Source organism: Enoplosus armatus, chromosome 11 (assembly GCF_043641665.1).
Source record: "Enoplosus armatus isolate fEnoArm2 chromosome 11, fEnoArm2.hap1, whole genome shotgun sequence".
In the NCBI taxonomy this organism is placed as follows: Eukaryota; Metazoa; Chordata; class Actinopteri; order Centrarchiformes; family Enoplosidae; genus Enoplosus; species Enoplosus armatus.
In genome coordinates, this window is record NC_092190.1 from 16,188,832 (window position 1) to 16,202,661 (window position 13,830).

At 42.1% G+C, this 13,830-nt stretch overlaps 1 protein-coding gene across 1 annotated transcript; it reads right to left on the reverse strand.

The window, feature by feature from the left end:
• Window positions 1–752: 752 nt before the first annotated feature.
• On the reverse strand, window positions 753–12,371 carry heg1 (heart development protein with EGF-like domains 1). Its single transcript, XM_070915072.1, has 14 exons — window positions 12,098–12,371; window positions 6,935–7,955; window positions 6,095–6,579; window positions 5,360–5,473; window positions 5,011–5,133; window positions 4,755–4,855; window positions 4,611–4,666; window positions 4,075–4,235; window positions 3,507–3,641; window positions 3,157–3,199; window positions 3,014–3,051; window positions 2,797–2,884; window positions 2,400–2,577; window positions 753–2,147 (listed from the first exon to the last, which is right to left on the reverse strand). The coding sequence occupies exons 1-14, from the start codon at window positions 12,369–12,371 to the stop codon at window positions 2,004–2,006; spliced, it is 2,961 nt and encodes a 986-aa protein (XP_070771173.1). The 3' UTR covers window positions 753–2,003.
• Window positions 12,372–13,830: the final 1,459 nt, after the last annotated feature.

Sequence of the window (13,830 nt, forward strand, 5' to 3'; positions counted from 1 at the left end):
AACAGATGATGAGAAGATCAACATCACACTCATGTCTGTGTGTTAAGTACGGAGCTAGAGCTGGGAGGTGATTAGCTTAGCATAAAAACTGGAAGCAGGGAATGGACCGGAGTACATGTAAAAACAATTCATCCATAAATGAGGGAATATCCTCTTAGAACATATTTGTCATTGTACAAATTGTGGGGTGCGTTTTTGCATCTCTTGTATTTGGAACAGATTGCCACTGTATATTTACTATTCCTATTACTCACTCCAGTACTTTAGATTCTGCTCTGCAGAGGAGACACAAAACACAAAAGGCAAATTTCAAGCCAGCCTTCCTATAATCACATGACATGATATCCAGTTTTCAGTACTGACTGTTATAATTGGGATCTAATAAAATATGATAAAATAAAATAAGAATTCACAATTGCTAACCTCCACTTAATATGGAACTTTGGCAAAATTCAGTTATGGTAACAGCTATGGAGGTTTTAACTATCCTACCCTGTACTCCACTAACAGCAGTTTCATTAATTTCAAAGTGACAGTATAGTTTGACAAAATAAAATCTTAACTTCCTTTGTTCTAGTTATGAATTGTAATAAAGTATATTTTAATCATATGTACTGTTGCTCTGTGTGGTACTAAAAATGATACAAATGTGCAATACCATTTCTGCAACACATTGAACAATTTTAAACTATATAAAACTGTAAAAGAAACTCCTGAAATAGGTTTGATCAGAATGGAGTCCGGAGAAAAACTGCTGTGCAAATTCTTTATTTAAATAAGCACGTCTGACTAAAACGCCAGAATCAACCGACATCAACCAACACAAAGGAAGAAAATAGTCACATAAAAATAATACTCCATGTCGGAAACTAATTATGATACATCTTTACATTCAAACACTCACTGACAGTTATGACCCTTCTGGTGTACAGATAATTATTCCTCACATACCTCACAACCACCAATACTTAAGACACACTCTCTCTCTTTTTCTTACACACACACGCACACACACACACTTAAAGCCACAGGTTTATCCCTCTTACATCTGTCAGTGTGTATGTATAAGATGTCCATTATGCTACATGTCAAGGACTTACATAAAGGGACATACAGGGAATAAATAAACGCTGGCATCCGGACACTCAGGCCTCAGTTTCTATTGGTATAAACTTTGTGCATCCTTCAGTGGTTTGTTATTGTCTTGTTCCATCAATACTTTATTCTCAGACTATTATCTAAGAAAAAACTGATTATTTTCAGATTACAGCAGTGGCACGCACATATTCATATTTCAGCACTTGTAGGACCATATCTATGTTTTTGCATGTTCTAGTCTATTTGCTGCACATCACATACATGTTTCATTACTGCTGTTTTTTATTGAATTCAAATGTGTTTTTCCCACATTCCCAGCACTTAATAATTCAAATTAATTTCTGTGAGCACAATGAGTGAACATCATATCTGCTTTTATTCATCATTGTGCATTAATGCAGTGCAGATTTTTCAAGCAAATCTGTGCCGCTTTACCAGGCAGCAACAACACAACACCGACAACAGGAAAAGCAGATATGATGTTTACTGTCACGGATCAACTACCTCGAGCACGTTTTGCCTGCAAATTGTTTTTCATCACAGAGTGAAGTAAATGAAAATCAGTGGCTGCCTGGAAAGGCAGGGAAAACACATTAAACAGTCTTTAACACCACAGCAGCAAAAAAAAGAGATGTGTGAGTTGAAGGAAATGAGCTAAAACATGCAAAAACACTGAAATTGTCATACAAGAACATTTCACTTGCAAAAATGTGCACTTCCATAATATGCAGACACACATACACACACACACACACACACACACACACACACACACATTTACATAGTTAGTGTGCAGCCCTGAATGCAGATGGTCAAATGGGCTCTCAAAACCATCATGACACATCACAATTGTCAGTATTTGAGATGGTACGTTTCTGTGCGTGTGTATGTTCAAGGTGGGGCAGTCAGAAGTAGTCTCTTCTTCGTGAATCGTCACTGATGAAGGAGGGGTTCCACTGGGCGGGGTAGATGCACGAGTGGCGAGAACCCGGCAGACCTGTGAACGGGTACAGGCCGTTTCTCTCCAGGTCTGAGTTACGCAACGCAGGCTGAAGGAAAGGGAACAGGATGACAGTCAAGTTCAGTAAATTTTATAGCCCAATATCACAAATCACGATTTGCCTCAGACTGTAAGAGAGAACATGTCTAAAATGTATTAATAATGTCTAATAGTGATTAATATAGTAGAATAGTGATTTACAAGTTGTATCCAAACACACAAAACAAAGTCTTAACTTGAGCAATGAAGACAAATGAAGGAGTGGGAGACAAAATGAAAGCTGTATTGCGTGTCTCCTTACAGAGTAGTAAATGTCAGTCATCTGCAGCAGGTTCTTGGTGCTGCCGTTCTCTTGCATCTCTATGGTCTCCCTGCCCCACTCCATCGATATGCGGTTACTTTTGGGGAAGTCTGCGTACGGGGACATCTGCAGGTCTCCACTCTTGAAGATGATCTTGTTGATGTCGTTCTTGTCTCTCCTGGGAGATCAAACATTTTAAAAAATGTTAATCCTTTGCCACAGCTCACCAAAATTATTCACTTCACCAAACCATTGAAAGTGAGGAACTGTGGGTGAACTGGCCCTTTAAGTTACTCTTTAAATAACAGGCCAACAAGTAATTACACTTGTATTATAGTCTAGGATCACTTAGACTTAGATAATAGATAGATAATGCTAGTATCAGCAATAGCCTTACTTGCAACAGGTGACAATGAGAGCGATGATGAGGATGAGGAGCAGAGCGCCCCCTGCAGGTGACACCACGACTGCAATCAGCTTGTAAACTGCAATGTTAAGCAAGGGCATATTAAACACTAAACTTTAAAAACATATGTAAAGATCACAATAGCAAATTTAACTTAAGTTAACATATGTTGTATTTTGCCTGTTCGGGAATTTTGAAAGCCACTTACAATTTCCACAGTTGAAGCCTCCAAATCCAAACATGCAGCTGAAAAGTAGAAACAGAATCTGCAGTGGGAATGTGGTCTTTCTTTCTTTTCAGTTTAACTGGATTCACACCGTGAGGAAACAGAAGAAATGAAGTTGAACTTACGGAACACAGGTGCCGTTTTCCAGCTTGTAGCCGTCCCCACAATCTGAAACAAGGCGTTTTGTTCAGGAAAAGTCCAATTACACAGTTTGGTATTAAGAGTTCCAAGTATTGTTTTGGTAATATTCTGTGTCCTTAATTTCAATGAATTTCAATTGAAATCTAGAAGAAACTATTTTTTTTCAATCAGTATTTTGTAGTTTTTTTTTAGGTGTAAACCATATTGGAACATTTTGATCCAGTTTGCTCGTTCATTTAGTTTTCGTCATTATTGTATTTAGTCATTCAAAAAACGACATGCCCTCACAGTAAGTAGTTGGATAGTTCTGTGGACACACACACACTCAGCTTACCTAAGCAGGACAGGTCGTCAGGGTTGTGTTTGTAGTATCCCTGAAGACACCGGCAGGACGCTGTGCCACTGATGTCTGTGCAGGTGGAGCGCTCTGTATCACACTCAGTCTTCTGGGCCACACACAGGCTTTCCACTGGAACACATTGTGGACACCATTAGTCATGAGTACAACAACACAGCAATCTGATCATGACTTGGACAACATGAGAAGTCCTGTATAAAGTTGAGGAACATGTGAGCTCATAGTGATATTATTGTAGTGTTTTATGGTATTGCACTCTTGCTGTTATTGTAGGATTGGCTGCAGTATAAGGTTGTGAAATATAGCAGCTGGTTGATGAAGGTTTTTGTAATGATGTAACTGTGTGATATTGTCCCAAATGTATCATGGTACCTTTCATGAGGGAGCTATTTAAGACTATATTGTGCCCTCTAGTGGCTGCAAACATGTTCACAATTTTGGTAGTCTGCCCTCAGTCACAAGTAGGCCTGTGTTTAAATTTGGTTAAATTGAGCAAAAAATATATACATGATGATTTTTACTTTTTTATTTTGATCATATTTACAGTGATAAGTGAGCTGGTGGTGCAGGACCATCCGGCAGTGGGCCACTGAGGAGCTGCAGTTGCTGAGAGACATCTGGATGCTGTTGAAGACCTCAGCACTCGTCACATCAGTGGAAATGGAAAACATGTTGACAGCTGAGATACGAACCCCGCCCTCTCCTCTGTGGGGAAGAGAGCAGAGGTCAAAACACTGAGGTCAATACTGACAAAATGTCCACGTTGCATCATTTAGTCTCAAACATGTTGCAATCCTGACATGTAAAAAATCCTCTTTTCGGTTTAGTTTTCCGTATTCGGAAAGATTTCCATTGAAAACATTTGACAATCTGACATGTTAGGTAACTTCTTTCACTTGATGTTCAAAAAAACAAGTTTTCAGAAAGTGCTAAATTTGCTCTAATGAAGGCCAAATACTGTTGTATCAAGGGGGTAAATATACTTATAACCACTTTTTCCTTTTGTGATTTGGTAAAATATAACAACAAATCCCAGAAACATTACAGAAATGGAAAGGTTTAGTGATGGCAAGAACTTACTTCTTACTCAGTGTTGAGCGGCTGTAACCTCGGAGGACTGACAAGGAAGCATTGAGCTGAGGGGAAGACAGGAAGAGAGCGTGTATAATGGAGATTTAGTCATAAACGAGCAGAGATGATGCAGCGATGTGGACTTTCTCTCACCAACTGAATGATCTCTCTCTGGATCTCATGCATGGTGGAGCTCTTGAAGTCAACAGGGTCATGTGGTCTGTTAACACTGAAAGTTCCCAGAAATGTCTTTGCTATGAAGGGGGAAAAATACTGTCAGTGAATCACAAAAAGGCCTTTGGGAAAACAACTTTGACGAAAGACTTAATACATACTTCACGTTTGTATATTTTTATCATGTGTGATTGAATCATTGTTTTCTGGTTGTTACGTATTAAAGGACTTTTACCTCTGGTGCAGGTGCGTCCGTCCTCCAGGTCGAAGCCAAGCGGACATTCACAGGTGAATGATCCTCGCGTGTTCACACACCTGGACCCAACAGGGCAGGGGTCCCTCTCACACTCATTCATATCTGGACACATGCAGGTATTACAATATTAATGTATTAAAAGGGACCTTCACTGAATCCATAAACCTGAATTCTAATCTTAACCCTTAGCACTATAGGGAAAAAAATATTTTCAATTTTATTTTATATTTTTCTGGAGATTTCCTGCTTGGGTTCACTGAAACACAACATTTAAAGCATGCATGTTGTTGTTGACAGTACTGTCAGGAAGATGAGAGGAGAAGCTCACCCTGGTCACAGGTCTGTCCTGTCCACGCCTGCTGACAGTGGCAGGTGAATTGATGCCCTTCAGAGCTCACACACATCCCTCCGTTCATACAAGGGTTTGACACACAGGGGTTTCCTGGAGTGCAGAGTGGGGAGCAGACATTTTACCATGAAACGCATCTACTACAAGGTAGCACCTTCTGCTGACCAGACTGAACAGATCTGTGGTCATTTGACTAAACTAACCTGCAACTGACTTTACTTTAGAAATTAAAAAACACAGCTGTTGTTTTTCTCTATGATTATGTCAAAGGTAGTTATTGGCTTGTTTAGGGCTATTGCCATCCTTTAACAAATCCACTGAAATCTGAACATTATCTGTGGTTCAGAAACTGGAACTGTCAGTAAATGGAAACTGAAAACCTGAACGGCTGAACTTAAATTTAATGCACTTGAGCTTAAACATTTTGCTCATCTTCAGGTACTATACCATACATTATGCTAGACATCAACTATAATCTGCCAAATTCTGTCATATGATCTGGAAGTGTGCGCTTTTTTGAAGTTTTTGGTCCTAGAAATCCATTACACTGTCAATTATTTTTTTGTGAATTCTCAATGATAACTTCATAATTTATAATAGTCTAATGAAACAATAGTCGCCACAGCTAGCTGAAGAAAAGAGAGCAACATGACACATTCTTGCTGTGAAAACTGCGGGATCACTGAAAGTGAAGGAAGAGAGTAAACCACTGACTTGGTGGTGGAGGTGGTGCCTTGGTGGGTGATGTTGTCACCACCAGCTCTGTAGTTCCTCTGTCTGTCTGCTTCCCGGTGGTCTGCAGAGCCTCTGTGCTCTTTGTTGGGGTGCTGTGGGTGTGGGTGGTGGTGATGCGCTGGCTATGATCCGTGACAATTCCCAGAGTGCCCGTGCTTGTTTCTACCCGCAGGGTGGTGGCATTGGTGGGGTTAGCCATCCCAGTTGGGGGCCCCTGGGTCTGGCTGGTTGACACACGGTGAGTTAGGGGTGCTGCACTGGTTTGCAGGACCAGGGTGGAGGCTGTGGTGAAGGGTGCAGTGTACGGTATGGTGGCATCAGTAGGTGACGGTGGATTAGAGCTGCTAGTGGTGCTACTGAACCTGGAGGATGAGGTTGCAGGTAGAGGCGGGATGGTGGTGGTGGAGGTGGTGGTGGTGGTCGACTCAGTGGCTTTGAAAGTGTCTTCTTCTGTTAACTGTGATCTGTTACAGAGAAAATAAATCAATCAAGTCTCTTACAAACTCCTGACACATAACAACTTTATTGATCACTCAACATAGTGAAGGCAGGGGGCGCTAGAGCCACTGATGCAAGCTTGTCAAAGTCCCAGAAACTTCTTGCATTCCTTTAAAGCTTTATGGAGAATTTCTAGGTCAAAATAATATTTTCTGATAAACAATATTTCTAAATAATAATAACATACTATATAAAAATATTGATACATCCTGCTCGGTGCTTCTGTACTTGTGCAACAACCAAATATATTTCCTTGAACAAGTATCTTGTTTATTATTATTTAATCATTAATTAAGCACAAAGTTTAATAATAAAACGCACCTTTCCGTAACAGTGACAGGTGTGGTGGTGAAGAAGACCTCAGTGACCAGCACTGGGGTGTCTGTCAGAGAGTCGTCCAGGTCAGATGTACTACTGCTGACTGTAGGGGGTCCTGTGGTCAGACCCAGGCTCACGATTTCCTCCCTGGTCTGGGATGAACCACCCTCAGTGCCCTCCTGGTTCTGAGTGCTGGAGCTGTGGGCTCCAGTGGAGGACTCAGTGGAGGTTCCAACACTAGAGCCCGACCCCTGGTCTGTCCCTGAGATGTTTGTATGACCTTCTGCGGGTGAGGTGACGGGAGGCGTGGAGGAAACAGACACTTCAGATTGGTCGGTGCTGGGCTCTGTCACTCTGAGGGGCGGTGTCGAGTCGGAGGTCTCCTCTGATGTTGAGGTGTGTTGATGCTGAGTGGCATTAGGTTGTCTGACCAAATCTTGGGTTCCCCTGGGAACCCCTGGGCTCCCAGTTTCTGAAAATGACCCCTTGAAGGAGTGGGTCATGTGCTGGTCTGTTGTGTCTCTGCTGTCAGTCCTGGTGGACGGGGCACTGTGGGTGTAGTCCTCAGTCTCTGTAGCACTAGCAGAAATACCCCAGGTAGAGGGGGGCTGATGGGAGTTGGAGTCCTCTGTAAAGGCAGTGGAGGTGCTGTTGCTGGAGGAGGAGGTGACAGACAGCAGGGTCCTCTCCCCAGCTCGGCTGATGGTGGTGGAAGAGTAGGTGCTGTCGGTGTGGACGGCTGTGTGGGACATCGAGGCGGAGGCATCTCCTTGTCGGAGGGTGGTGTCTGGGCTGTCCTGGGGCAGTCTGGCCTCCTCTGTCAGCATCCAGGAACTGGCCTCCCAGGACACAGCAGGGGAGGCGCCTGGCACCTGGTCTGTGTTAGTAAAATCCTTCCAGTCCCTGCTGCTGCTGGCGTCAGTGGTGGCTACAACAAGGGTGGAGGTGAGTGGCTCAGTAGACAGACTCATGGCCTCTAGTGACCTGCTGCTAGAATCTGTGAAGGTGTGTGTCTGCTCAGTGTCTGTGAAAAAAAGAGAAGAAGGAAATAATATGATCAAGTTTGTCCGATTACATAGCAAAAGTCAAACACATACATGTCTGTATCTTAATGAAGCTCACTTCCAGCTGTGGCCACCAGAGGTTGCTCACCACGCGGAGTCTGGCTGTACAGGCAGCAGAAAGGGAAAAGATGCTGTCAGGAGTGCTGTTGCTCTCTGCAGCGGCAATGATTTTGGGTGGAGAACAATTGGCAGCCGGGCTCGTCTACTCTAACAAAGGCTTGAGGTCCTAAATATGGCGGTGGCTGTCTCCGTTGGGAATCAGCCATTTCCTTCCTAAAGCTGAGCGAGCACAAGGCACTGGCAGCAAACTGCCACCATGGATCTGGGTGTGTTTTCATTTTTTTTTTTTTGCCAGGCTGAAAATTGTTGTCAAGTCATAAAAACAACCCAAACATTATCAGAAGTGTCAAAAAATAATGTTGCTGTAGAGGAAAAGTTAGGGGTTGCTGTTTTAGGTATACATATATCTATTTTTAGCAGTTTGCCTTTGAGAGATGACAGCAGAGATAGACAAGAACCATGCATAGAGAGAAAGGGAGATGACAAACAAACAAACGTTGGCAGCTGGAATCAACCGAGAAGCTGCAATTACGTGGTGTGTGTTTTAGACAAGTAGAAACACCCCAGAAACTGTTTTTAAACCTCTGCCCAATGCCCACTGTCAAGTGTAAATAAAGGTGTATGGTCAGTATCAACTCATTATTGCACTTAAAAGCTGCACACACTGATTTTTTAGGCCACTTTGCAGTGGAGCAAGCTGTAAACACCACAATGACATGGCAAACATGTTAGCATACAGTTTCTTATTTACTCATCCAGGAGAGAAAGAGCAACATTAGCATTTATTTGGAGTTGTGTTTCTGGCCACCTGACTAATATAAGTCCAGGACTTACTCTCCTTTTATCTCCGTGCTCCATTATGTTCACTAGCCAGCCGCTAATTTTGTCGTTTGATGCTGGCCAGGCTGAGTACACTAGGTAAATCAGGGATTTTTTTTTAAATTGAAAACAGCTTAAAGTTGCGTGCCGTAAAACCAAAACAATGAGCTGCAAGACCGTAAAATGCACCATAGAGCTGAGGGGAACTGCACAGTTGGGTGGTAATTCTATGTGGACGCTTGTCACATTACACATAGTTATATGCTCCATTGTTTACATAGAAATATGAATGAGTGCAGCTTTAAATGACATAACTAGTGAGCATCAAATGGGCTGAATATATGTCAGCTGGGCAATGACTGTGTGTGTGAGAGGGTTAGTCTTTCTGTGACCTAGAGGTTTCTTCTCTGCCTATCACTGATGCTGTCTGACGGCTTGTCATCTGGCCGGTCTCCAGAAGCCCGGGACTGGAACAACAGCACTCAGAGGATGAGTGTCGGTGCTGGGCAGCATCCTGAAAGGCAACACACAGCGACCAGCAGCCACTGTCCAAAACCAACAGAGGGGTTAGGGTTCAACTGCAGAACAGCCCGTCCACTGGGAGTCTGTGAGGAGAACTGGGCCACCGGACTATTTTTCTCTCTCACTTCCTCTGCATGTGTCTCTCTCATTATTTCATTTTCTCTCTCTGGATCCAGTCCGGGCAACAAAACTCAGACTGGAACGTGGTGTTGGCAACAAGTGGCGGACACTCCCAGATCCTCTGCTGTTTATCTCTCAGCTCTCAACTGTTAACATTGTCAGTGTCGTCTTTTCACATCTGCTACACTTAAGAAACTCTATGGCTCGCATTTTAATTTAGGCAAGTGCAGCATGTTTAGCATATTAATGAGCATGAACAATGGTATGAGGTAGCAGTGTTGTGAATATAATGGCTGATATTTTATTGCCAAAAGACCAAATAGGTAATTTGTTGGTGTAGACTTTTGCTACACTGAGTGACCAAATGTTGAGCTGTGTTTGAGATTCACAGCTCAGTTTGTGGGTTTGTCACCAGATGACTGTGACCTGAAGACCTGCTCAGGGACAGGAAAGGTGAATCTGAGTGAATACAGGGTAAGGAAAGTGAATCATTTCCACTTTACCATTCTTCAGTGGCCACTACTCTTTGCCTTTGAGCCTTCACGTTGTTTCCGTGGAGGTGTACTGGGCAGCTCCCAGTCCGAATGAATCAAGCGTGACTAAAACCAAGCAAAAATCTCACTGGAGAAAAATCTTCATGATGTCCAGATTAAGTCACCACTGACATCGCTGTTACACTAAGAAGTAAAGCTTGCAGATCTTTGCCAGTTTTGTGTATAAATACAGTGCACTGCAGGTTCACTCTGGGTTTAAACGCCAGTGATACAATGTTGTCTGGAATATCGATAAAATTAATAAAACATAGCACCAGAGAGAGAGAGACACATGTAGTGCAGAGTTTCCCTTGTTTCCATGGAGACAAGTGGTAAAAACGTTTTCATTACAAAACTGCTACATCAAGTTAGTGACTTGAGGTTATAAAGAGGCAGTTGTGTAGATTTGAGCAGCAAAACTGTGAACTCTGTCTTTTAATAAAGGTCTGTAATAAAGGGCTAGTGCTCTCTGTTCATGAGGTAAAGGTCCCAGCCATTATTGGATGTATAACTCCTGATATTCAAAAATGTCTGAAAATGTTTCATTTGTACCCTCTGAACTTAAATCTCTCTTTCTTCCCTCTGGCTGGGGTTTAGGTGGAGGAGTATTTTTCTTCCAGCACAGCAGCACTGTACCTAAACCCTCTATTTGAGGGATAAAATCCTTAACTACATCCCTGTTGGCTCTCAAAAAAAAAAAAGATACATTTAGCACTTAAAGCCCTTGATTCTTCTACTGTTTTCTCTTTAAATTGCTTTGAGCTGATACCACAGTGGTGTAGGAATGTGTCGAAACATTCTTTCCTGAATCTACCGGCCATATGGATAACTAGGCCTTCTGCCTCACATGACAAAGGTTTTCTTCCTATAGTGTGACGATTGAGGTATTGTGCACAGGGAACTGGGCCTGAAATCCCATTCTCCAACTCAAAGCTCTGGAGCTGTGAAGTGAAGTGAAGTGAAAAGGTGTATGTGGTTCAGCTGCAGGCACTTTTGTACAAGCAACATAATCTATTAACTCAAAGCATCACAATCCCTCTCTAATATGCCTGCTTCTCTTCATGTGCATAGTCTTGTTTATTATTTTCATGTAGCATTTCAATAAGGGAAACAAAAAAGCATGATGGTTTTTCCGTGGATTGAGCTCATCAGTGGACTCTACTGCACCAAACGCTGCACATGTGATAAGATGTTCCAACTCCACACATTTTATCAACACCTGTTCTGAGCTGGTGAACAAATGTCAGGACATTTTTTTTTTGTGGTGGCAGCAACACCTCAGCTTCAATTGCTAACAGGAAACTAGCAAAGATGTCAGAAGAAGTGAGGATGCTCATCAGATCTGACATTTAGATCATGACAGGTGTGATACATTCATGAGGGAATCTCATCACACTGAGTGAATATGCCCGACCTGATAAACTGGTGAACCACATGTTAACTTTTAACTGCCAGTCTGTCTGACTTCGTTGGTTGGAAAGGTCTGTCAGTTTTACTGGTTCCAGCTTCTCAAATATATTTTCTGTTTTTCTCAGTCTTCTGTGATACCAAACTGGGTACTTTTGGGTTTTGAACTGTTGGTCAAACAAATAAAGCAGTTGGAATACAGCATCTTGGGCTTTGGGAACTTGTGATGGGAATTTCTCACTACTTCTGACCATTAATAGAGCAAGCGATGAATCAATCGATGAATTTATTATGAAAATAATTCGTTACAGCTCTATACTGAAACAAACCCGCCACAAATGCACTTGCTTCATGACACGTGTCTAGGACGCATATCAGACGAAGAGCTTTTTCATTCATAATTCAAGCAGTTAGTCCACAGCAGGAAACCTTCACTTTGGATATATAAGGTTGTAATTAAGAGATGATTAATGTTGAGATGATTGTTGGATTTCTATTGTATCGTCCAGCTACAGCTCATTTATAGACACTTATAGAGCCTGCACTTTGCTCATTTCATTACGGGTAAACTCAGCAAACTGAACTAACTACTTAGTGTAAGTCACACTTGCCACTGCAGGCCTCAGTGACAGTGATCTTACCGAAGCTTCCAGCAGCAGCAGTGTGTGTCTCAGCAGCGCGTGTGAGCAGGATGTTCCTCTGTGATGGTGATAAACTCTCGCTGGAGTATGAAGTTGAAGTCGAATTGTTTTCCATGTTACTGAGTTCATCTGTGGCGGTTGAGTAATAAAATCCTGCCGTTACGGGGTCCGTGTTGTTGTTACTGGGGGTCCCTGCCCCGAGTGGCCCCGGTAGACCCAGCAGGAGGACCGACAGAGACAAACCGAGGACGTGATTCAAAAACCACGTTTCCATGATTTTCAAGACCCCAAAACGGTCGCCGATAGTTTCCGTAAAGTCGAGTAGAGGCCGGGGAGTCTCCCGGGGACACCATGGGAGGAGCGCTCCAGCTATTAGTGAAGTTTCATAAGAATTAAATAAATCCTGGAACAGGTCCGGAGGAGGTCCGCTGCTCGGACGGCGGGTAACGGAAGATAACAGAACCAAGGCAGCAGCCTGTTATCACAGCGGAGGAGCCCGGGCTCCTCCTCCTGCTGCACACACACACACACACACACACACACACACACTGTGGTGGTTTTCACTCTCTCCTGTTATTCAGCCCACTGGCTGCCTTTGCTGCCTTCAGGTGTTGTTGGAAGTCTAGCAGTTAAAAAGTTGAAATGTTCTTTCAACATTATATGTATATATATATATATATATATATATATATATATATATATATATATAGAAGTAAAATCAGGAATCATATGATTAAACAATTCCAATGAGAATCTGGAATTTTTGTTATGAGATTGTCATACTTTTGACCTACCATGTAGTACCATAATAAAAACATACAAAGTTACAATAATGACATACTAACTATTCATTATGACATATGTCCTATTATTGAAAGCCATAACTTTAATTATTTGAGCCATTACTATGAGATGTAAGCGTTTTGATTTTTATCATTCATAATTTTATTTGTTTTCTTGGTGGGAATGGGCGTCTCAACAAGGTGAGCGTGGCAGCTGCAAAAAGCTTTTGGATGCTGATACTCCTTGACACAAAAAAAATGGGCTAGTAATTTTATAATACATTTTTAGGATACAGGCTATTATGTAAATAGATTGGAGACACAAGCAATAGCAAACTCTGGTGTATTGCACAATCTCAAGAGATTAGTCTAAATAAAACAGTTAGGCGCAGTCATCTTCCCCTCTGGTTACAGACCACTGAAACTCCAGTGTTTGAATCCAGGTGGCAGGGAGTCATTAAAACTATTATTATTTAGGCTACAACAATCAATTAATGCAGAGAAAAAATAAATCTGTTTCAGATCAACATCTGTAACACATTCCCCTGCAAAGCATCCCAGATGTCTGTTAGTGAATCCAGTTGTTAAAAGTTCATCTTTTTAGCTAGAGACAGACTGTTTCTAGGCTGTGTTCTGTCTGCAATCAGAAAAAAATCTGAAGAAATGAGGTGTGCCAAGCTAAGATTTATGGGTGACATGACAGACACATTATTTACTGGATGACAAAATAACTTGCAGAAAACAAGAGAAAACCCTAATATAGCACACGTTTATTAAAAGACAAATCTTTACAGAAAAGCAAAGATCAGTGATGGCTGACATCTGATTCTGCAATTTGTTTTGGCTTTCAAGGGAAAAAGTATTACAGATAAATTGTGTAAATCTATCGTCCTTTTGACTGCTCTCAGTGACTAGAAAGAGTAACAACAGAGACACAACGCCCACACCTCA